The 22,923-nt window shown below is 36.7% G+C and overlaps 1 protein-coding gene across 4 annotated transcripts in view; it reads left to right on the forward strand.

Moving 5' to 3' along the window:
* The window catches only part of LOC145937331 (uncharacterized), a 233,645-nt gene that overhangs the window by 186,540 nt on the left and 24,182 nt on the right, over window positions 1-22,923 (forward strand). For 3 of the 4 annotated variants that reach the window (XM_083040316.1, XM_083040315.1, XM_083040317.1), the window contains 3 exons: window positions 630-919; window positions 8,174-8,522; window positions 21,740-22,052. In XM_083040316.1, coding sequence (XP_082896442.1) covers window positions 630-919; window positions 8,174-8,522; window positions 21,740-22,052 — 952 coding nt within the window. The remainder of the gene's footprint in view (window positions 1-629; window positions 920-8,173; window positions 8,523-21,739; window positions 22,053-22,923) is intronic. The other variant, XM_083040318.1, reaches the window with a different exon arrangement.

Raw genomic sequence — 22,923 nt, forward strand, 5'->3', positions numbered from 1 at the left:
GAACTTTCGCGCTGCTGACTCGGCGCGTCGACCGAATTTACATCGGTATCCGGATGTGGTTACATCCGGAATTGCATCGTATATATGTATGTGTGTGTGTGACGTAAAAGCCAAGCTTCGAAAATGCATCCTCTCCCTCATTCCCGAATCCTGGTTATTACTTCATATACGTCGCAGTTTTTCCAACTTGTCGGAACGTAACGCGCCGACAGAAATATCCGCTCGCGTTCCATTTGGCATAATTTAAACTCAAATGAACATGTAACAATCATAACGCTATTCGCACTCTTTCAGTAGACCAATATGACAATGCCTAAAGTCTGCTCTAAAAATGATTTAAAGTGTTATAATAGACAATTAATCGGCTAGATATGTCTTTGAGAGAGTGTTTAACAAAATCATCGATTTATGAAGCGACTTATACAAAAAAAAATAATAATTTAACATTATTCCTCCTAAATTTATGACTTTGCAAGATCTATAAATGTTGCTTTTTACTTTTTTTAATTAAAAAAAAGGAAGATACAATTTAAATTTTGTTTATTCGATCATTTATTTATTTATAAAATTATTTGACACGTGTCTAAGACAGTGTTTCATTAACGACGTAATTAATTGATTGATTTCAGACTAGAGTGCGTGGTGAACGCTCTTTGTCGCGGCCTGAGTCACGCTTCTGGCAGTCTGTCACGTCTGGTGCTCGACATGAATCTGTCCGGCGAACAAGTGTCCCGGGTCTGCGAGGCACTTCGCGGCTGCATTCAAGTGCAGGCGCTGCACTTGCCCCATTTAGGCTGCGGATGCGAGGGCCTAGCCTCGGTGGCCGAGCTGCTGAAGGAACGGCCGCTGCTGGCACTCAACCTGGCCGGCAGCTGGGGAGCCAAGAACGAGGATCCGTCCAGCTCTGGCATCAGTATGGGTAAAACTTTATTTTTTTGCTCTCGATTCGTCGACGCGATTCCGCGGATATGTTCGCGAAAAATCAACGAAATTAACTTGAATATGCGTTATTACTTCGATATTGAATTTATAATTTTCGAATAAATATTTTATGAGACACTCGATATTATATTTGAGAAGTCAAGAATTATTTTTATTAAGACATGTTGCCTATATTTCCAATTTTAATTTTTAATTGGAAAATATTTAAATGCTTTTTGTTTCCGATTTTAAAAGCTGAAAAAATTGCAAAGAGTCATTAATTCATGTCGGGATAAAAGAGAGAAAGGGTTGTTTTGTTAATTAAAAAAAAATTTTTTTTTTTTTTTACGCGGTTTACATACATTGTAATGTATATATACCGTGAGAATATACATATCCCATGATGAATCGCGTCGACAAAGTTCTGAGCTTCGTATCGATATAAAGCGCGAGCGTGCAGCTCTCCCCTCGAGATTCAACATCCATGAATTTTCCGCGAGATACCAAACACATTCCGTGCATTACTGCCGCGATTAGGCTGACTCGCGAATTTCCGACGTTCTCTTTTGCGATTGAACTGTCCCTTTGGTAATTTGAGATATTTGCTTCTATGTTACATCATAATGGCAAAATCATCAATTGCTCTTTCTTGAAAGAATCGAAAAAGCCATCCAAAATATGTATAAAATATACTATATTTCTTCTTAAAAACGTTTACAAGTTATCGCATAGTTAAGTTAAAACGTGACTAAAGTTTTAAAATTAATGTCCAGTTTATAGAGTCAAATTTCTAACTTTAAATTTATTCTCATCATATCTTCAATAAATATTAGATAATTTTTTTAAAAATAAGATCAACATTATTTTGTTCGCTTTTCAAACTTGAGACATTCAGGGTCCATTCGCTAATCGAAAATTGGCTCCGTAGATCGGCGGGATAATAATTTCACGCCTCTGTCTCATAATGGTTTAAATTGTTGTCAGCGGTCTAACCGCGGCAACTCACATGGGAGGCAACACGGTGACATGTCGCCGGGAAAACTGCACGTTCAATGTCGGCGCGGTCACGTCGCGACCACCATAAACCGATACGACCGCGGCAAAAGTACATTGTTGCGGACATACGCTCGCCATTAAACCGACACCGGAATTAGGAACAGAGGCGGGCGGTCGCGTGCGAGCGAAAGCTCTCAACGGCGTTAAAACGAACTTTGGCGCTTCTGGAACTTCGTCTCCGGAACAAATGCGCAGATCACGATTTATACGATCGGCAGTTTCGCGGTAAAAGGTCCTCATAATGTTACGTTATAGTCTGAACAACGATAGACAAATTACTAGACAGATATGGGTGGAGATTAATAAATATATTGGGACAAAAATTCAGCGATGTGTATTACAGCACGATTAATTTTTAATATATCTGTTCTTTGATACGATCGATTTTTTTTAAGATTGTCAAGAGGAAGATTTTTTTATTCTGTTACTTTTCAGTTAAAATCTGTAAAGTCGAAACTATAATTATTTCGAACAAAGGAGACAGATTTAAAAAAAATAAATTTTACATTTAAAGAATTAATATTAACGTATATTGGAGAAATAACATTACAAATTATAAATTAAAATCATAATTAACAATATAAATTAAAAATAAATACAATTCTCCACAATACTGAAAAATTTCACGTCGCTTGTCTTTTTCGTTTAAACGGTAAACGTCTTTGTCAGATTGAGTAAATATACAATATGTACTGCAGACGAAACATGCGATATACATATATATGTACGCTTACATACGCGCGCGCTCAGACAAGAGATTCCCTTTTCTCGTCGTCGTTCATTCCCAGCTTCCAAGGAGAAGCAATTACAGACACCGGCGGCGCACACTTTACCATCTAGAAAAGAGTCAATCCGTTTACAAGAGCGAGCAAGAGTCGTTCGGTTCGGCGGCGAACGAAGTAAAAGCAGCCTTTCGCATCTTCTCTTTCGCCGCGAAATTGCCAATCGATCGAAAGCGCCGACTTAAAGTGGCTGCCTCTCGCTAGGGGAAGCTCGACGACTTTTGCACCGGATCGGTGAGAGAGATCATTCGCGGATTCCTCGCGTGAAATCACGGAAAGCTCTCTTCACGATTCGTAATCGAAGATTAGATCTCGCATCAGAGAGGCGGACATTTTTGTTGGTCTCGTCTCGTCGTTTAATTTCGGTCGCGATTTTCGATCCATTTTAGGGGAAACAATATGTCGTTTAGAATCACGGTCGCGTAGCAGTGTTAATTCGAAAGTTTTTCTAATGGCACTGTACCACGTTTCGGTCGCATAATGACTCGAAACGAAACTAAGCGCCATTACAACTTTCGAGTCGCGTGCTCGCTGCGCAATTAACGATTATTTTGTTAGCCCGAAATGAAACGAGTTTGCTTATCAACTCTGCTAAACTATACATGGACCACGGTCTACTGTATATTCATTAAAGATGCGAGTAATATCTGTTATTGTATTTATTTCGTTTATAAGTATAAAGTCATCTTAAATGCTTCGGAAAAAATATTGGCAGTTATTAAAATTGTTTCTTCTTCAACACGCACGCTAGTAAAAAACAAAATATTGAAAGTGGCATTTTTATAAAAATATGCAATGAAAAATTTCATTACTCTCTCTCTGCTTATTCGAAAGATTTAATTATAAATAACACAAAATTTATACACATTAGAAGATTAAAACAGATATCACTAAAAATATATAAAGACGTAATTATGCCAGTAGAAACCATAGATTTTCTTCAATTTCTCAAAAAAAATTCGAAGGGAAAAGTCGTGGAAATAATTTCTCGAATTTTTCTTCCTCGCATTCCTGAAATGCTTACAATCGCTCGATCAATCTCGATCGTGGTTCTCAAAAGAGAGTAATGTTACGCCCAAAGGATCACATCTAGTCAGGTATCCCTTTCTAATCGCTCTGCCTCCTCTCTGCTCGCGTCTTGGTTTAGAAATTGCTTTGCACCGCTGCAATATCCGTTCCCTCGTCGAATTCGGTTTCTCGCCGATCGGCGGCATCCAATCACGCTAAAACGCCTCGGATAACATTGAACCCTCTGGAAACCGTTGGTTTAAGTAATATATGCAACAGAAGTATCGTAAATTTACTTCATTACTTTAAACAATCCATCGGTCACGGCGTAAAAATTGAAGACCCACCTACGAGACCTTCGAAATGGAAATTCATATATACTTTACTACAAATCTCATTCTCTATACTTATCTGACAGATCTTGTATAGGTATATGTGATTTTAAATATATTTTTTCGTGCTTGTTATTTCTTATCGATTTCACTTCCACGTTATATGTATAATATTGTGTCAAGTTTCCAGCGTAACAATTCAGCGTAAATAAAAAAGTTAGCCTCTCTCTCAAAGAATAATGGTAAATACTATCGAAAGTATTCGCGTGCCAAGTTGGGGAATATGAAATATAAATTGGATGGTAAAGCACATACATAAGCTATCAACATTACGAAATTGCTTTTGCCGGGGTATCGAGAGGGATTGGACGCCTCTTTCTTGTTGCTGATCGTAGCAACTGGGTCACCCCGTCGCCAATCGGACTCTATTATAATTAGTTTGGTGCGGATAAACGCGATGCAAACCGCGCGCTGATCGATCGCAAGCACAAAAAGCTTCCGCGCCGCCGCCGTTGTGTCGTATAATCAACCGTTAAGCTTAATACGACTTAGCAAGAAATATTTCTCTTAATAAGAAGTTACTTACTTCATAAGAAACTTCTATCAGTTAAAGTTAGTGCATAAAGGAAGCCATAATCAATATCAAATTATGCATTCGCGAATCTCTCGGATAGGAATAATAAATGAATTTATAGCAAACTTTCTTTTGCATCCGAGAGTAGAAAGACAAATTTTAATGAATCTAATATGGCGTAGGAAAAAAATTATTAAGTCTCTTTCTACTCCTCTCTCTTTTCTCTTTCTCTCTTTCTTTTTACATGAAAATGATAAAACTATATATATATTAAGCATTCAAATAACAGGCGTATACGAGTGATAGAAATAATAATTTTGTATAAATTTTATTCCCTCTTTGTATTATATCTCTGAAATGTCTCTCTTCTTTATAAAATAATTTATTTGAAAATTAATTTATTTTCCATAACTTTTTACATCTAATTTTAATATCTTATTTACAACATTATTTAGGAATTAATTTTATTTGCGGAAAGGAAAATTATTCCATTCTGTATATATGTCAAATGCATAATCGCTAATCATCAATTATTAATTATATTAAAAAATCATTTTATAGCTAATTAAATATATAAACTTCAATTTTTTAGATTCTTACCATAACTTGTTCTTTAAAAATAATGTGCGGAAAAGATATTTAAAATTAAAAGAAACTCAAGGTCCTCTCTCTTATTTTTCGCATCAGCTGTCGATATTAAATAAATTGTTATGAAAGAGTTTTATAACACTGACCATAAGGTGGTTTTAATCGATGTTCAAAGTCGCGCGTTATCGGACATCTTTTTCATACCGATACGTTTTTACAACGAAATTCCTTCATAGTAAAGATTTTTTTTTATTTCTGTACTTTATAATATTAATAGTTTTTACCGTCGAGATATTGTATTAATATAGCATCAGGTAACATTAAACAATGTTTGCAAAGCGGCATTATTAATGTCAACAAAAGTAATAATAATCTTTTTAAAATTAATTAAGGAGAAGAGAACACACACTTTTCTCTCTCTTAAAATATATATAAATATTTAAATTATAAAGAGTTATTTTTATGACTTTATATTTCTCTAATTCGATATTTTAAAACAATATATGTTGCATTAATAAATCAACGTAATTAGCACTATTGTAATCACTTCACGAGCATCGTAATTACGAAATCGCGAGTGCGCTACCTCGTTGGATTAATCGTCATCATTCGTATGATCGCGCGAGATAACGCGATTTTACGTTCTAGTTACGACGTAACTTCCTATTACGCGAAATTCCGACAGTGTGCCGGCAATGTCCATCAATTTAATCCTCAACAACGAAGATAAGAGAGAGAGAACATTTGCATCATGCACGTGTCTAAGTAAGTACGCGCTCAAAAGAGTGTGTACGTGCAAAGTTCGTGAACAAAAGTTAATACTTATTAACAATTCAACTTCTCCGGAGAGTAAGATACGAGGGAGAGAGAAAGAGGGAGAAAAGAAGACGAGGTACTGTCTGTTCGAAGACGGAAATCCTCACTACTTGTTGGCGGACACGACGTCACCGAGTAGATGGCGCGTAATTAATTAATCCGACAGGCTAGATCAGGCACACGCCCCTTGTACGTGTATGTATGTATGTATACGTATACGAGAGTAACCGGAGACGAACAAAAGCATCTGGCTTTGAATAAGGCGGAAACGATACGGCAGATTGAAATCCAACCGACTAATCCATCTCTCTCCATTGTGTTTGTTGTTGCCGGATCGAATTTGAGGGAAATGTTTACCGCGAGGACTAGAATTACCGTAATCTTGTTCCGCTATTGCTAAGGATGCGTAATTACTATATATAAGGATAATGCCGAATAACGAAAGAAAATTAATAAAATATATTTATATTTTTAATATAAAAATTTCTGAGGAGACAAAAGTCTAAGCATTGTAGTTCCTCAAAAATGGAGGAAGTCGAGTTTCTTAAAGATTGAAGGATTAAAAAAAAACGTAAGATTCTGCGTACAAGCTTTGTAAATTAAGGATCAAAGAGTAGAGACTCCGCAATGTTAGATCGATATAAAAAGATTCGAGAATAGAGCGAAGCAGAATGGATCGAGTAATTCGATCGACGTGCCAATCCAACTCCGGATGGATATTATCGTGTCGGGATAACCCTCGGGTTTCAAAATTAAGGAACATGGCGCCGAACGTCTCGGATTAATATTCATCGTGGATCTCGCGGGCCACTTTCCTCGAATTTTCCCGTACGTCTAATTTTCTCCGCGTATATACACGTCCCGGATGAGATCACGTCCAAAAAGGAGTTTATTAACCCGCTGCTGCACAAACGACGGGATCCGAATTAGATCTCGCCCCTGGACTGCATATCCACCGGTGAACCATTCGGAGTGACGTTAACGTAACCGACATCGTCGTAGCTGTCGGCGGGGAGACAAACGGGACGAAATGAGAGAGAAAGACTGAGAAATGTTTAATTTTATTTACAGGAAAAAATAACTTTATATATTTCATTAAATTATACCGTAAAATTCCAAGATTTTATTACATTTAGTGCCAGTCTTACAAAATTTTCGTCACCCTTTTCTCAATCAATTAATAAACTAATTTGTCAATTTGCGTATTCAAATATATAATATAAATTAATGATGTATATTTTTTAATATTTTCTTCTATAAAATATAATACAAGCTTTAGAGCTAATAATGTAAGGATAATATTGTGCATACACAATTGATGGAAAGATATTTTGACGTCCCCCAGAGATCTATACGTCACTGCCAGCCACAATTCTAAACGGATACAATGGCAGAGTTTGCTCTCGAAATAGCGATAAACATTCCGTAATTTAATTAGTAATTACGAAATGTTTGTTGCAACGCGCTCGACGCGGTGGCACGATTATCGCACGTGGTGGTGTACTTCGCTCGGAATAACTCGTCCTACGTGGCCTGCCGTTGATTGATCGCGTTACACAGCGGACCCGATTACGGAACAACGCGTTACCCTGCGGTTTACGAGTTTAATGTCGATAAAATTCTCGGCGTTGTAACTGAAATCCAGTCACATTCGACGAATCGTTACTCGGCGATAAAGAGAATCGATAGCGCCCTACTAAAAATCGAGAGAAAAATTAGAATTTTCATATCCAAGAGTTACATTCGCTTGTTCTGTCATCTTCTACACAGAGAGAATTTACCTTGAAAATCATGGTAATCGTGGGATTAATATTTATCACAATAAAAAATAATATCTATCGCAATAAAATATAAAATATGTTTGATTAATTTTACTAAAAGTATAATAAAATTCTTTCCATACCATATTGGTTCTACGATTACCACGATTTTCAGGGTAAATTCTAAGAGAAAATTCTCTCTGTGTAGTTATTTTAGAATTTTTTTCGCTGCTTTTGATATTTAAAAATTTTTTTTTATTTAATGCAATAATAGTTTAGAGTTTCAAGATCGCGAGTTTTCGCGTCTATTTCATGCTGACTATTTTTTTCGCGCAGGTTCAGGTTCCGGTTCCGGAAGCAGCGGCTGTGCCTCTAGTACTCTCGGCACCCTGCCGTTGAACCGTTGCTACTCGTCCTTGCCCAGAGGCGCATTGGCGGCCTACGGCAGTCTCACGAGACCGGCTACCCTGCCGCGTCTTCCTTTGGGCCTCGGCCTAGGCCCGGCACCCGGTAATGGCAACGGGCCCCTGCCGCAAAACGACCGGGATCGAGACAGCAACGGTAGCAGCAAGCGCAACAGCGACAGCGTTCTCTGCCATCGGCTACCTCTGTTACATCCCTTGCCAACTTGCGACGTCAGCAGCCATCAGGGCACCGGCTTTCACGAGATATTCAACGCTATCCGGTGAGTCGTTTTAATGATTTGCACGCATGTGACGCTTTTCTATTTTCTTTTGAATTGTTATATATTTGGAAGATACATGTTATACATAGGAAGATGATGCGCGGTATTAACACAAACTAAAGATACTTTTCGATTAAATTAAATTCTTTGAAAAATAGATTTTTTTAGTCTTTACATATAATTTTAATTACAATGCAAAATATAATTACATGATCGACGTGAGTTACAATTATTATTTCCTATCACTTTAGTTAAAATCATCGGTATTTTTCTCATCTCCGTGGAATATATTCCTTGTATTTATTTTATTGCTTTTATATTTTCTTTATTAGAAAGTCCCATTTGTAACTGACGTTATTTATTATTTATATAAATATATGCAAAATTATGCACATTATTAATTATTTAGAGAGAGGGAAGATTCAATCTATAGTCATCGTAAAACATTAATGTCGCATAAATCATGATGGATCTTTGTCGATCATGTGCGCCAATGGTCCAGCATGAAAACCCAATAATTTCATGTTACGATGACGTTAAACGCGGTAATGTTAATAATTACGTGCGACATTTCGTTATCGACTTAATCGCGTTTGCCATTACCGTCATAATTAAATGTTTTATATGTCAATGTGTGTGTGTGTGTGTGTGTGTGTGTGTGTGTGTGTGTGTGTGCGTGCGTGCGTGCGTGCGTGCGTGCGTGCGTGCGTGCGTGCGTGCGTGCGTGCGTGTGTGTGTGTGTGTGTGTGTGTGTGTGTGTGTGTGTGTGTGTGTGTGTGTGTGTGAATCGCATTGAGATGCGCCGAGTGACCGGTCTTGATGCATATAGATATTTTTATGCATAAATTAACGCATCATCATTCCATCATATGGAATATGTGCACTGTAATCCGAATAATAATAAATAAAATATTCGACGGGAAGTAAACGTGTGTCAACACTGATAGAACATTACATTTGAAATAATAATCGCGCATTTCTCGTAAAGCGTAATAAATTCGCGAAAGTTCTCCGATTGATAATTTCCATAAAAAAAGTTTTTGCTAAAGTTTTTGCTAAAGTTTTGGAAGAAAATTTCCAAAGAGAGAAAAAGGACAAAAATTCTGAAAGAAAGGGAATGACATTTCTCTTAAGACGAGAAATTTTCGGGAGAAAAATGATCTCGTTATTCAATTTGTCTCTCTCGGTCTCTCTCGCAAGCTCTTTTGCATATAAAGAAAATATTACATTGGTGATCTTGAAGCGAACCTTGCGCAAATGACCGAACAACTTGTCCTCTCTAATTACCTCCTCGAAGGAGGGGGAACTTCTCATAAACTCCGCGCGATTTAGTTGTCTCCGCGAAAAGGTATCTCCAAACTTTCTCGGGGATTTCCCTTCTTCTCGGAAAGGCCTGTAAACGAGTTATGGAAATTAGAGGGTACGGGAATATTTCGTCGGGTGTCGCGTCGCGTCGGGGCGAAACTTTGGGCCGGAAGCTGCTGCTGGATCTCCTCGATTACGTCAACAGCCTTCTCACCGCCGCAAGGTCGCGGAGAAGTCGCGCGAAACTTCCCCTATCGCTCTATTCTCGGTCCGACAACGAAGAAACGAGATGCATTCGCCGCGGCACTTCGTCGGCCGAGCATTAGATACCGTTCCGAAAGTTCGTCCTGGACAGGATGAGGGAAACTCGTCGGAAAGTTCAGCGGGCCGTGCCAGCTCATCCGGTCGCGAGAAGCCCCGATATTTCGCATAATTACTGGCGGTGCTGCTTGCCCGGAAGCTGTATGAAATTCACGCGAATAATTTGCGGAATTATTCGGGCATGAGCCTCAAATATTGTCTCCTTTTTATTAAATTTAAATTTACATAGTATCCCATCCAGAAATTTAAAAAACCTACATAGTCTCTCTCTCTCATCTAGAATCTGTCCGTTTAAAATTCTTCTCAAAGTTTACTTTCCCGTAACCAGATTCCCCCCTCTATTTTTCATAATTTTTTAATATTAAATATTTTTTCATAGCTTAACTAAATTAATTAATAATTCAAGCCACAAAATTTCGTAGAGTTTTCTCTGATTGCGACATGTATTCGAGAGATATTATGATATTCGAGAGGAAAATGGGGATGTGACTATAGTTGGAATGAGATATTAATTTATCTTTATGTAAATCCTTACATTGTTTTATATATATATATATATATATGTATATCCATGGACCATTAATAATATTTAAAACAGCGCGCACATCTCACGATGATTTATAGCTCGCGTAATTCCTGGAATATCGCGCGATATGCCGGTCCAGCCGGCAGCGGGAAGAAGGAAGTCGATCCATTTCTCGCAGATGCGAACTCCCGGCACGGGTGTGCTCCCAACTGTATTCTAAAGATTTCGAAAAGATTTCTTAAGACCGCGACGGGAATAAAAGTTCCGCCGCCACCTGCCTCGCCGGCTATACTTCTTTTCCGCGATTCGGTACAGAGTGGACTTTAGCCGATATTGATTCTAGGACGCGATAAATAACTCGTGCTCTCCGCTCTGCATCTTGGTTAATTATCCATTCTCGCTCGATCGCCGAGGGTGCCATTACGGACCAGAAAAATATTCGAGTCTATTGAAGTAATCGAAACGGAATGATAAAATATATAGCACCCCTTAATATTGCGTCTATTATAGATTCTGTTGTTGAGAGAAATCACTGTCATATTTATCATTGAATTTATTGAAAATAAATTGTTGATTTCTGAACACGAAATGATGGAAGAATATATCGATTTAAAGATTTAAACATTATTTTAATTATATTTTTAAAATCTTTCAACAATGATCCTTTCGCAAATTAAAATAACTCTTTAGGAACTTGTTCTCTAACTGCGATGTGTGTTTTCGGCGCTAGTAAATTAACTCGCATATAAAACATGATAAATGTGACACTGATTGCTATCACAAGCTGCGGTTAATGGAACCGTATCTTGCGTATTATTACAGATTATCACCGTATAATATCGCGCGAGAAAATTACGTTGTTATCCGTTACATTTCGCTGCCGCTGAATAGACCCGCCGAACAATTCACGAGGATTTGTATTCGTTATCGATATTAAATATAGAACGTCGACCTGGCTCCGCACAAAGGCGGCTCCGATATATCCGCGAAATGCAATTACGTACGCCGTGACGCCCTTATATCATAAATCGAGAACGACAAGCGCGATCCCAGACGAAACTTCATAGCTACGTGATATCTTCTCCTTTTTTTCCCTTCCCCTTTTTGTGTTTCGGCCAAATCTCGAAATATCGTATTCCGCGACGGCTTTGATGCGATGTATATGTAACAGTGGGTAGCAAACGCGGACATACATACGGCGAAGGTGATGTTTTTAATTAAAAACTCGCCTTCGCCGAGTCGCGTAGTAAATTGGAACTCTCGGCGGAAAAATATTCCCGAGATTATACTCGAACTCGCTGTCCGCGCTTTTCCGCGCGCTTTTCAACGTGTGTATGCAACGTGTGCGAATATATATTCCATTAAATTTCCCCTCCTCTGCCTTCAACGGCCAACTCCTGGTGGTGTTGCTGCCTTCATCGACTCTCGCTTCGATCTAAATGTAGCGCGAGCGCGTGGAAAAATAACATGAAAATTTCAAAAGCGCAAGGAAAAAGTGTGCGAATTGAATGTTAAAGAAATATTCGAACGCGTCGGACTCTCGTCGCGGAGATTGACTCTTTGATCAGATTCAAGGCAATGTCCGAAAATGAAAAATATACACAACTCTGTACAGAGCTACTTTATTATACGCCATTCATCTGTATTTCTCTGTGAGAAATGCGCATCGATTTATTAAAAAAGATATTTTTTACTTTATAAAATTATGAATTTTCGCAATGTGTGTGGTAACACAAAAATATGACTGTATATGTTTATATTTTTATATATCAAGCTTTTGTTCAATTTTTATTAAAAATAATGATTGAGCGTGAAAACATTTTGACATCACGAAAATAATATTTATTATAATTGTGATACTTTTTCACACATTCATAAATATTATATACCTATATATATATATTCACACACAGATACAAAAATGTCAATCATTCTTTTATGATGTTTCATTTGTGTGATTTTGGATACTTTTCTTTTTTTATAAGAAAGCAAATTTAAAAAAAATTACATTCCAAATTACTCTTCAAATCTCTATTAAATTTTGATTACAAATTCTTCGTAAAAAAATTGAAATGGGAAAAAATAGAGTGCTTCGTCATACTTTGCGGCTAAAAGAGATCAGTGTGCCGCGCCTCTAGATGACGTTTATCGACGTGCTGTGTTTTCCTCTATAGAAGAGAAAGCCAGGACAAAGGAAACTAATCGATCTCACATTCTGCTCGCTTCGTGTGTCCCGCCATCCTTCATAAACGCGCTGTCCAAGACGCTGTCTTTTCCATAAGCGTCATGATACACAGGTTTCGCTGTAGTTGGGAAGTGGTCTGGCAAAAGGATCGTTCGTCATAATCGTTTCCCATCGTCGAAATAACGACGGGCTATTTTGACCCTCGAGAAATTTCACGAGTCACGCCGAATCGCGGCGATCTCTCTTCGAGACTTCACCTCTTAATCGCACGATCGAGGTTTATCGATCGTTTCGTTCGAATCCGTTCGCGAGCTTCTGATATACGAGGTATCGCGTATAATTTTTTCCCCCCTTTTTTCTTGTAGGATTTTATCCCGAATCATTCGTAATAACATGTTCAACGTCTGTCGAACGTTTTATTCGTTCCAGAATCAGCAGAATATTCCGATGAAAAATGCTTCTATCGAATGTCACGTCACAATCAGAGATTTTCATCGAGAAAAATCTTGTCAAAATTCAAGAGTTTTATTTAAAAAAAGAGTGTTTAATTTACAAAAGAGATATTTAAATATCAGATTTCTTAAATTTTTAAGGATTCAATTTTTTGTAAATATTCACGCATCAAGACTTGTATAAAAAATGTAAAACTATATTATATATAATGAATTTGTCATTCTGTATTTTTTTTTTATTAAAACAGTGCTGTCATTTAGTTGCACATTTCGAGCTGATTTCGTTGTCGACACCTACTGTTTCCCTCTTGCCGCGCGTGTCTTAGCAACGAGCCTTGGACTCTTATAAACAAAATATATAACCCAATGTATAACCCAAAATATATAACGCTTCACATCTCAGGAACGTCACACGTTTATGATGGAATTGTAATTCATAATTAATAATATAATAATTAGTAATATGAGAATTATATATATATTTTTACAATTAAAAGGATTCTAAATTATTAATCTAAAATTATTCAAAAGATGAATGCTCTAATTAACTATTTGGTATTACTTAACGCTTAGGGGGATTATAATTCCATCATAGACGTTCCTGGGATGTGAAAAATCCAGTGGGTCATGCTAAGACACGCGCGGCAAGAGGGAAACAGTGGGCGTCGACAACGAAATCAGCCCGAAATAATTAAAAGATGTGTCGTCCATGCGGCTACCATCGTGAAAGTAAAACGTTTATATTTTTCATGAACATATAACACGCAAGCACGAAATTCGTCAAACAAGAACGATTATGCCTTCCGATTTAGGGGGTTGCCCGACACATAAACAAAGAAACAATAGCTTGTGAGTTTGTAGCAGCTCTACGCGCTCCCTCAAAATTTTATAGCTGCTTCGTCATTCACGTGAATTTTTATGCACGCCATAGGAATTGCTCTCGTAAATGAATTCATAAAGGGTTGAATGCTTCCTCCTTTCTTTTCTTATTTTGTCGTCACTGTCAACGAACAAACAATTCGATGTTGCTCCATAAAAAGGAAACGTGTAACTTTACACTATGCAGATCTTTACGAAAAATATACATATGTATAATGAGATTACATATGATATTAAATTAACAGAAAGAAAAATTATGAATAAATGAAAAAACGACTGATAGTACTTATTGTAATATTTCTCTAAACAAAATCTTTCCCGGGTATAAAAATAGGATATAACTAATGATATGAGATTTATAAGCTTGAGAATAAGGGTCAGGCGGTTTAATAAAAAAATAATAAATATTTCACAGATACACATACATATTTTTGATTGAGGATCAGTTTGTCGAGGGTCGACAATTTATTCAATATTAAATCAAGACCGCTATTTGTCTCGCAATATATCAAGTATCTAAGATCGGGGAAGTAAATCACTCTCATCTAACATAAATCCGAGCTTGTCAGACTCGACGAGAAGGTACAGTAAATCAAATTCAAGACAAATTCATCGTCGTTCTCTCGCAGAAATTCCCGTAATAAACTACACCGCGGTTTTTCTCATTCCTGTTTTCGCGAATCATTTTCGGTGCAAGATCCAAAACATCAGCATAGACTTTGGTATAAGTATCGAGACACCCGTGAAAACACTCCTTTGCTTGCGAAGGAAGATGTACGTCGTTTCGGTGGGGAAACGAGGATATTTCTACGACCTCCGCTGTGTAACAGAAGTTGGTTCGTTTAACGCGAGTTCGCGAATTCTCGGGGCCGCCGATGGTGGCGATTTTTCATCGTTTCAAGTTTCGTCGACGTTTTTCATCGCCGCCGGACAATCTTCTCCCTCTACTCTTTCGTCGAGCTCTCTCGACGAACTTCCTAAATCACGCGCAACACGGCCCGCGATAAGAGATACAGCTCCCGGAATTAGAGAGGCCAGTCAGGCACTCGCGATAAAAAAGTTCAGCCAGAACTGTATCCATTGTTCATAGCGCAGATCCAATGGGGATGAGGGGTCACATATAAGTTTCCAGCAAGAGTTTTCCATAGATTATTCTCGATTCGTCTATATATTTTTCATTTTCGATGATAATGTATTTGTTTGTTTGGATGTTAAGTAATTGGATGGTTTTGATAAAATACAGATTCAAAAAATATAGAGATTTGTGAAGATTAAAATATCTAAATTGATGAATGTGAATGTGCGATTAATTATATTCTTAATTGAAGATTAAAAATAATTTATATGATTGTTCGCTATAAAAAAAAATAGCTCATATAAGAGAAACAAATAACGAAGCGGAGCGAAAAATAAGGCTAATTTATTTAATAAAAATGACATTTTGCATCCTTGATTTCTGTGCTAACGCATCTAATAAGAAAATTGTAGCTAGTCGCGAGACGCGAGAGACTTTTATTCGAATTAACACTGTTATTTTCGCGATGGAGCGTGTCGAGGAAAGATTTCAATATTCCACTTGGGATTGGAAAGGCGACTGGAACATTTTCGCGAGCCACTCGAGCGGGTTTTATTAGCGTTTCTTGAGACGACGAAGCGGATTTAGCGCACTTTCTCCAATAATCCGAGGACAGCCGTAAATAAACAGCGATGGGATATACTAAATAACGGCGTTTAAGATAATAACAATTTAACAAAGAGTACCGATGTATTACTAGCTAGCTATTGTGCACCGGATCTCTCCGGATAAATGGAGTTCCATTATACGTAATAAGTTCCACGAGAGCTCGTCGGAGATCCCCAAAGTACAACTCGCAAGTACTCGTCGAAGAAGCAGAATGGAACAGGGTCGAAAGTGGAAAAAGTATTCCGCGGGACGCACGCCAGAGTGTAACGCAATTAAACATCTGGTATTTTTCTTTCGCGATGTATCTTCGTGCCGTAAAAACTTGCTGATCGTTCCCCGAGAAGAAAACATGAGATTCATACGCGATTTTGTATGAAATTTGTTAACTTGCACTCGAATATACCAATTTTAATTTTTTTAAATATTTATTTTTAATAATAATAATAATGGAACATTTTGTTAATTGAGCTCGACACACGCTCGTGATAATAAAATTCGTATCTCTCGTCAGAATAATTTTAAATCAATTCGCCATCATTAAAACAAACTGAATTTCCATAACATGAAAAAAATAAGCTAATGAAATAATTTAACATATATATATTTTCTATTCTTTCTACACGACATAATAATATAGCGACCGTGTTTTTATAAATTCTCTTGGCAGAAACTTTCATCGTTAAAAATTGACGTGCTTATCGACGCCGTGAAAAGCGCGAAAACCCAATGTTATTTCTACAACGTCGAGTTCTGGACGTCAAATTACATAACGTTACGCTACGTCAGCAAATAAATACGTATCTCGCAATCGTTGCGAAACGTTTGTTCTAGCCGGAACAAAGCGTATCGCTCTTTATAAGAGCGTAAAGTCTAGTATGACGGCGATAAAAGGCGACGCGATAAAGTCGGCGGCGAAAAGGAGAAAAAGGGGGTTAACACCCTCTTCCCCCGGTGGTATTTCTATTTTCCTTAAAACCACAACCGGCTTTCGCAGCCGACTTTGGATGCGGTGTGTCCCCCGCAGCGAAATCCCCGCGCCAGTAAAACCATCGAAACTTAAGCGTCGGTCCGCGCGAAATATCACCCCCGCGGTCGTTTGACTTACGACTGCGACTCTATTGCGCTCTCGGGGCTTATCTGCGCGATTTCGGATTGCAATAAATGTTTTCTCCGCGCGAGATACGCGAAAATCTCGTCACGTCACACCTCGACACGTTTTGCCATTCGCAACGCGAGAGATTCGCGGATAAATCGGAACAAATACAAATAAAAATACTGATTGTGGATGAATATTTGATAAGTAATATTTGCTAAGAAATTTCGGGATTCACGTACCGTTATAATGCGTGTGTATTTATTAATTATACACACATAATTTGTATTAATTATAAAATTAAAGTATTTAATTTATTCAGCAAATTACTTTAAACAGACATTTTATCCTTTTCATATATGTATATTATGTGATATAATATAATATAAAATGTAAAGGAAAATATTTTATTTATTTTAGAAATATAATGAAACATAAAATATAAAGAGAGAGATAATGTATAGTATACATTATTATGCTATTATTATACATAAAATTATTATAAAATTAACTTTATTATCAGATAAAATATGTAGGAAAAATTACAAGCTCTATTTTTTTGGCCTTTTAGAATCTTTGCATATTCTGTATAAATTCAAAGAGAAGTGTATTCTGGCTTATTTGGGAGAACTTTACTTCTTAGCATTTGTATGTGCGTTTTTCTGCTGCGAGACTATATCGCTGCATAATACAAGTATACAAACTGAAAGGAAGGAGGTCTAATCCTTGTATCTTTATGAATCGCCTTCTCTCTTCGACGCAGTGTGTATTTGAATAACGCGGTCGAGTTTCTCGTGGTTAAAGCCGTGGAAAATTAAACGCGAACCAACGCAATAACACCCGCAAGCCTCGAGACGTATCTTCCGCGCTTTATTTCGGGGGTCAACTTTCATGCTTCACGCCACGAACGACGTTGGTATGCCATTTGTTGTTTTCCCACCGAAGTACCGAAATACACGACGAAGAGGGTCGAAAAATGTTCGGGTCGATCATGGATAAACCGACGGATTTTATCATTTTCTGTCACCGAAATATGTTGCCTCGTACATTTATTACGTTACTCGCGATTCAATATTGTCATGCGCAGACATTTTTTCATTCATGTGTTGATTCTTATTTTTTATTAGTTTATTTTTCGACATTCTCCATTAATCTTTACATTATAAAAGCCTTTCAGATTTCTTTATAAGATAGTTTTAATATATAATTTAGAACAAAAAATTAAATTTTAATTTATTCTGACCTTTTTATGGCAAGGACCTACAGAAAGGGCGATAATTCACGAAGCGTTCGACAGCAAGTTGAGGAAAATAATGTCGGCGAACGTACCGCGATGGGAAGCAATTTAAGTCGAAGACGCCGTAAGAGAATTTTCGTTTTTCCAAAATCCAGAACTTGATTTATTACGCGAACCCCGGATACGCGTGTGGCGGGGAGTTGGCCGTCCTCTCCTGGCGGAAACGTTTATTTTTGTTGGAAATTCGCGGCACGACGCCCGCGTACGTTCTCGCCGTAGGGTGCAGTATTTTTGTTCTCCCCCTTTTATATATATATAGAGAGAGAGATACAGAGTAGAGAGAGTCACTGGAGCGAATTTACCGTGGCTGCGCGCAGGTACCGTTAAAGGCAGCGCACGCCATTAGACGTGTACGTATATAGCAGCAGATGTATCGCGAAATGTACGTACGTATCGCGGCAGCAATAGCAGTCGAGAGTAAATATGGGCCAAAGTAGGTACCATTAAATCCAGACGCGATACAGCGCGTTCGGAGCCGGACGATTGGTCCTGCTGCTGCTGCTGCTGCTGTTGCTACTGCTGTTGCTGGCCAGACTCCGAATCGTTCGTCTTAAATTCCCGCCATTAAACGCACGTACAGGCCGCGTAAATCCACGCCGGTGTCTGCTCCGCCACCGCGATTCGATTATTCGTCCTGTAATTCGGCTCACCGCTGTCTTAACGCTTGATGGGTGTTAGGCCACCGCCCCGGTGTTTGTTCATTATGTGTTTCGTTGTCGTGACGTTGATCGATCTTTCGCCCGCAAGATTGCACGGGCTGTTTGAGAAAGGTGCGTGCAGCCGGGCAGCGCCATAATTACGTGAAACGTAGATCGTTAATTAAATTAATCTTAAATGAAAATCACAAGAGAATATGCGATCAAAGTTGTGTGTGCATCTCTTGTAATTGCGCGATCTATGTACATATGATAAGTTTTATGAGTAATATAATGTATAATAAAATGAAAACGCTTTTTCTCTTATGAAAATCTTGATAAGATAAAAAAATATATTTCTAACGAGAAAACTTAAAAATACGCAATGTAATTATGATTTGAAACGCGCAACTTTGGTTCTGAAGTTTAGAATAATTTAGCGAAAATGAAATTTAACAAGAAATTTAATTAATAGAAAATTTTAATTATTTCAATTTAAAATTAAATGGCTAAGTATAACTAAAATGAAGATAAATAGAAGATAAAATTTTGATTAATATTCTTAATGAATGAAACTATCGATTATAATTTTAACTCGATAGACTATTTAATTGTAAAGATTAAGATTCCTCTCTTCTAATCTCTCTTCATAAAGAAAATCTCATTTTTTTTTAAAGGTATCTCTTTAAGAAAAATAAATACGTTGAGATAAAATCTGTTCCAAGTTGTCCTGGAAGTTTTAGCTTGCAAAAAGAGGGCACTAAAGTTTTTTATGATTCGATATATTCGTAAGTGTCGTTTCATTATCGTGAACGACCATTTTCTCTGTTATGAAAGATTGATGGAAGAAGAGAAATGAGAACTGAGACAGAGATTGCCAGGTACTTTTACGTCTCTCTTTTATTTTACGGCAAAGTCTTGATCGCGATCCGACTACCATCAATCTTAAATGATTACTGCCTCATCAGTTGATTCGATTAAATCTTTCTTCTCTCTCTCGTTCGATTCGGTAAGTTCATTTTCTTCAATCAAAGTGAAACTGTCTATGAGATTTGATAAATCACACTCCCGTGATTAACAATGAAATTAGATAAATAAATATTACATCACAATATGAAAGCTAAAAATTCTAATAATTCCATATAATTAATATTATTTATGATATCCTCCTTTCTTTTAATTAAGTTTTTTTTTCGATTAAGTGATTGCGCGACTAAAAGGCTAACCGTAGTGAGAAATTGTTGACTCGTACTACTTAATCTATCTAAATTCTTACTTTGCCCATAATAAAATTACGATATATAAAGTGCATATAATTTTTAATTTTTTTTTATTTGTATTAATGATTTTATACTAATTGCTGAGTGATTGCGCGACGAAAAAGATGAATATAGTAAGAAATTGTTGACTCGTACTACTTAATCTATCTAAATTCTTACTTTGCCCATAATAAAATTACGATATATAAAGTGCATATAATTGTTTATTGTTTTTGATTCGCATTTATGATTTTATGTTAATGATTAAATAATTGCGCGACGAAAAGGCTGAATATAGTAAGACTCGTACTACTTAATCTATATCTACATTCTTATTTTGCGCATGATAAAATTATTATGATATATAAAGTGCGTGTTATTTTTTATTGTTTTTGACTCGCATTTATGATTTTATGTTAATGATTAAGTGATTGCGCGACGAAAAGGCTAACCGTAGTGAGAAATTGTTGACTCGTACTACTTAATCTATCTACATTCTTACTTTGCGCATAATAAAATTACGATATATAAAGTGCGTGTTATTTTTTAATTATTTTTTACTCGTATTTATTATTTTATGCTCATGGCAGAGTAATTGCGCGACAAAAAAGCTGAATCCTTTCCTTTTCTAAAAAAGATATGTAAGATCGATACTTGCATATATCAAAGTTTATTGTTGTCGCTTTTCCGCGATGCTTATTGGCTGTCAAGATTCGCGTTGTGTGTTATATTTGTAGCATCGAGAGGCTGTCATCGCAAGGATTAGCAGTTTGACAGTTTGTTCAAAATAAAATTAAATAAAATAATAGTATTAATTTTAAATAATATGTTTAAACTCGATTACTATTTTTGACAGTTATCAGCTGATTTCTGTCAAAAAATATTAATCGCGGATAAAGTATTATAACATATTATTTACAATGTATTACTATTTTAATATTTTTAACATATTATTATTTTAAAATTTAATTAGTATAAAGTAACGCTTTATTAATATTTCTTGACAGAAATCAGCTGATTAAAGCGTTAATTTGCTAATTAAATTTTAAAATAATAATATATTTTAAATAATATGTTATAATACTTTAAACTCGATTAATATTTTTGAAAGTTATCAGCTGATTTCTATCAAAAAATATTAATCGAGAATAAGATATTATAACATATTATTTACAACATATTACTATTTTAATTTTTTAACATATTATTTTAAAATTTAATTAGCAAATTAACGCTTTAATCAGCTGATTTCTATGAAAAAATATTAATCGAGTTTAAACAAAGTTTATATTATTTTTAAAAACATATTTTTTTTAACATAAAACCGAAGAATGGCGCGCGCGTAGCGAGCGCTTGTGTTGTTCTAGTATTTTGAATCTTTCATTATAATCTTTCATTAATCTTTCATTATAAATTTTCTAAAACTTGTTGAACTTTGTTGATTAATTCGTTTTTGCGCTAAATTTTACTTTGAAATCTTCATTTCTTTTTAGGATATATCGTAAAGTTATAAATAAAAAAAAACTTTCTTTTCCGCAAAAACAATCCGACTAATCGGTAGCATTTTGTTTTGTATTTCAGAGAACCGAATTGCAAGTTGAGGTCTCTGAACGTGTCCAAGTGTCTTCTGGGCGGCTTGGACGCAGGCTGTTTAGGCGAGACCATCAGAAGGGCCCGTAATTTGGATGCTCTGAGGGCCGCCGGGGCATCGAGACCAGCTGACGTGATGCCGCTAGTGCTAGCCTTGACAGAAGCGCCGTGTCTTCAGTTACTGGACTTGTCCAGTCCTCGATTGGCCCTGGACGATCATCCCTCGAGATTATTGTGCCACGCTCTGGCCAGGAACACGACTCTGAAGTTGCTCAGTTTGGAAGGATGGACCTTTCGGATAGAGGTAAGTGAAATACCTGATTATATCCGTAAGAATCTTCGTAGCTTTATGCGTCAATTTAGTAACTGTATTTGTTACACTTATAATTTACTGCGATACATTTAAATAACAAAAAAAAAAATACCGATATCTTCGAGATAACACTTGATAAAATTTCATATTTTAAACGAGCTTTTTCAATATCGATTTTTGGTAATAAATAAAAATTTAATAATTAAACATTATATATATTTCGCGGAGAAAAGTTTTGACATAAGATCCGTTATTATATCCTAAGGAGAATAAGCTTGTTTCGTCGTAATTTATCTTCGAAAGCACAATTCGCGAAGACGGAATCGCGGGCGGGGAAATAAGGGCAAACCAGAAGAAACGGGAATTATGTATTTGCTTTTCCGTGCCGACGTGCAATTCGGAGAAGTACGAAACGGAAATTTTTCGTCGCATCTTTCTGCAACCACAGGAATTTAACGATATGACCGGTTACGATGAAAGACCTTTCACAATCAGTAGTCTCTTCGAAAAATGCACGAACAGTCTTCGTGTTCGTGCGCCACGTTATTAAAGATTTTCTTTTCCAAGGCGGTAGGTAAATTGAAACAAATGTAGCAGGAGCCTTTTTGGAGGATTAAAAATTATTTAAATATAAAATATTTATAGACACATGTGTGAATATATATATCGACATAAATTTACGCTAGAATTCACGGGTCTGTTCTGACTCTGAAATTATGACACTTCCACTCCAGCCTCGGCGGAGTGATAAATCATCGATTAGAATTAACATCGATATCGACTCTAATTAATATTAATTAATTGTTGTATTCTCTCTCGTTCGTTGCATTCATCGAACCATTTCGCGCGGCACAAAACTGCC

This window comes from Prenolepis imparis, unplaced genomic scaffold (assembly GCF_030444845.1).
Source record: "Prenolepis imparis isolate NDT839.2.m4 unplaced genomic scaffold, iyPreImpa1.0 SCAF_6, whole genome shotgun sequence".
In the NCBI taxonomy this organism is placed as follows: Eukaryota; Metazoa; Arthropoda; class Insecta; order Hymenoptera; family Formicidae; genus Prenolepis; species Prenolepis imparis.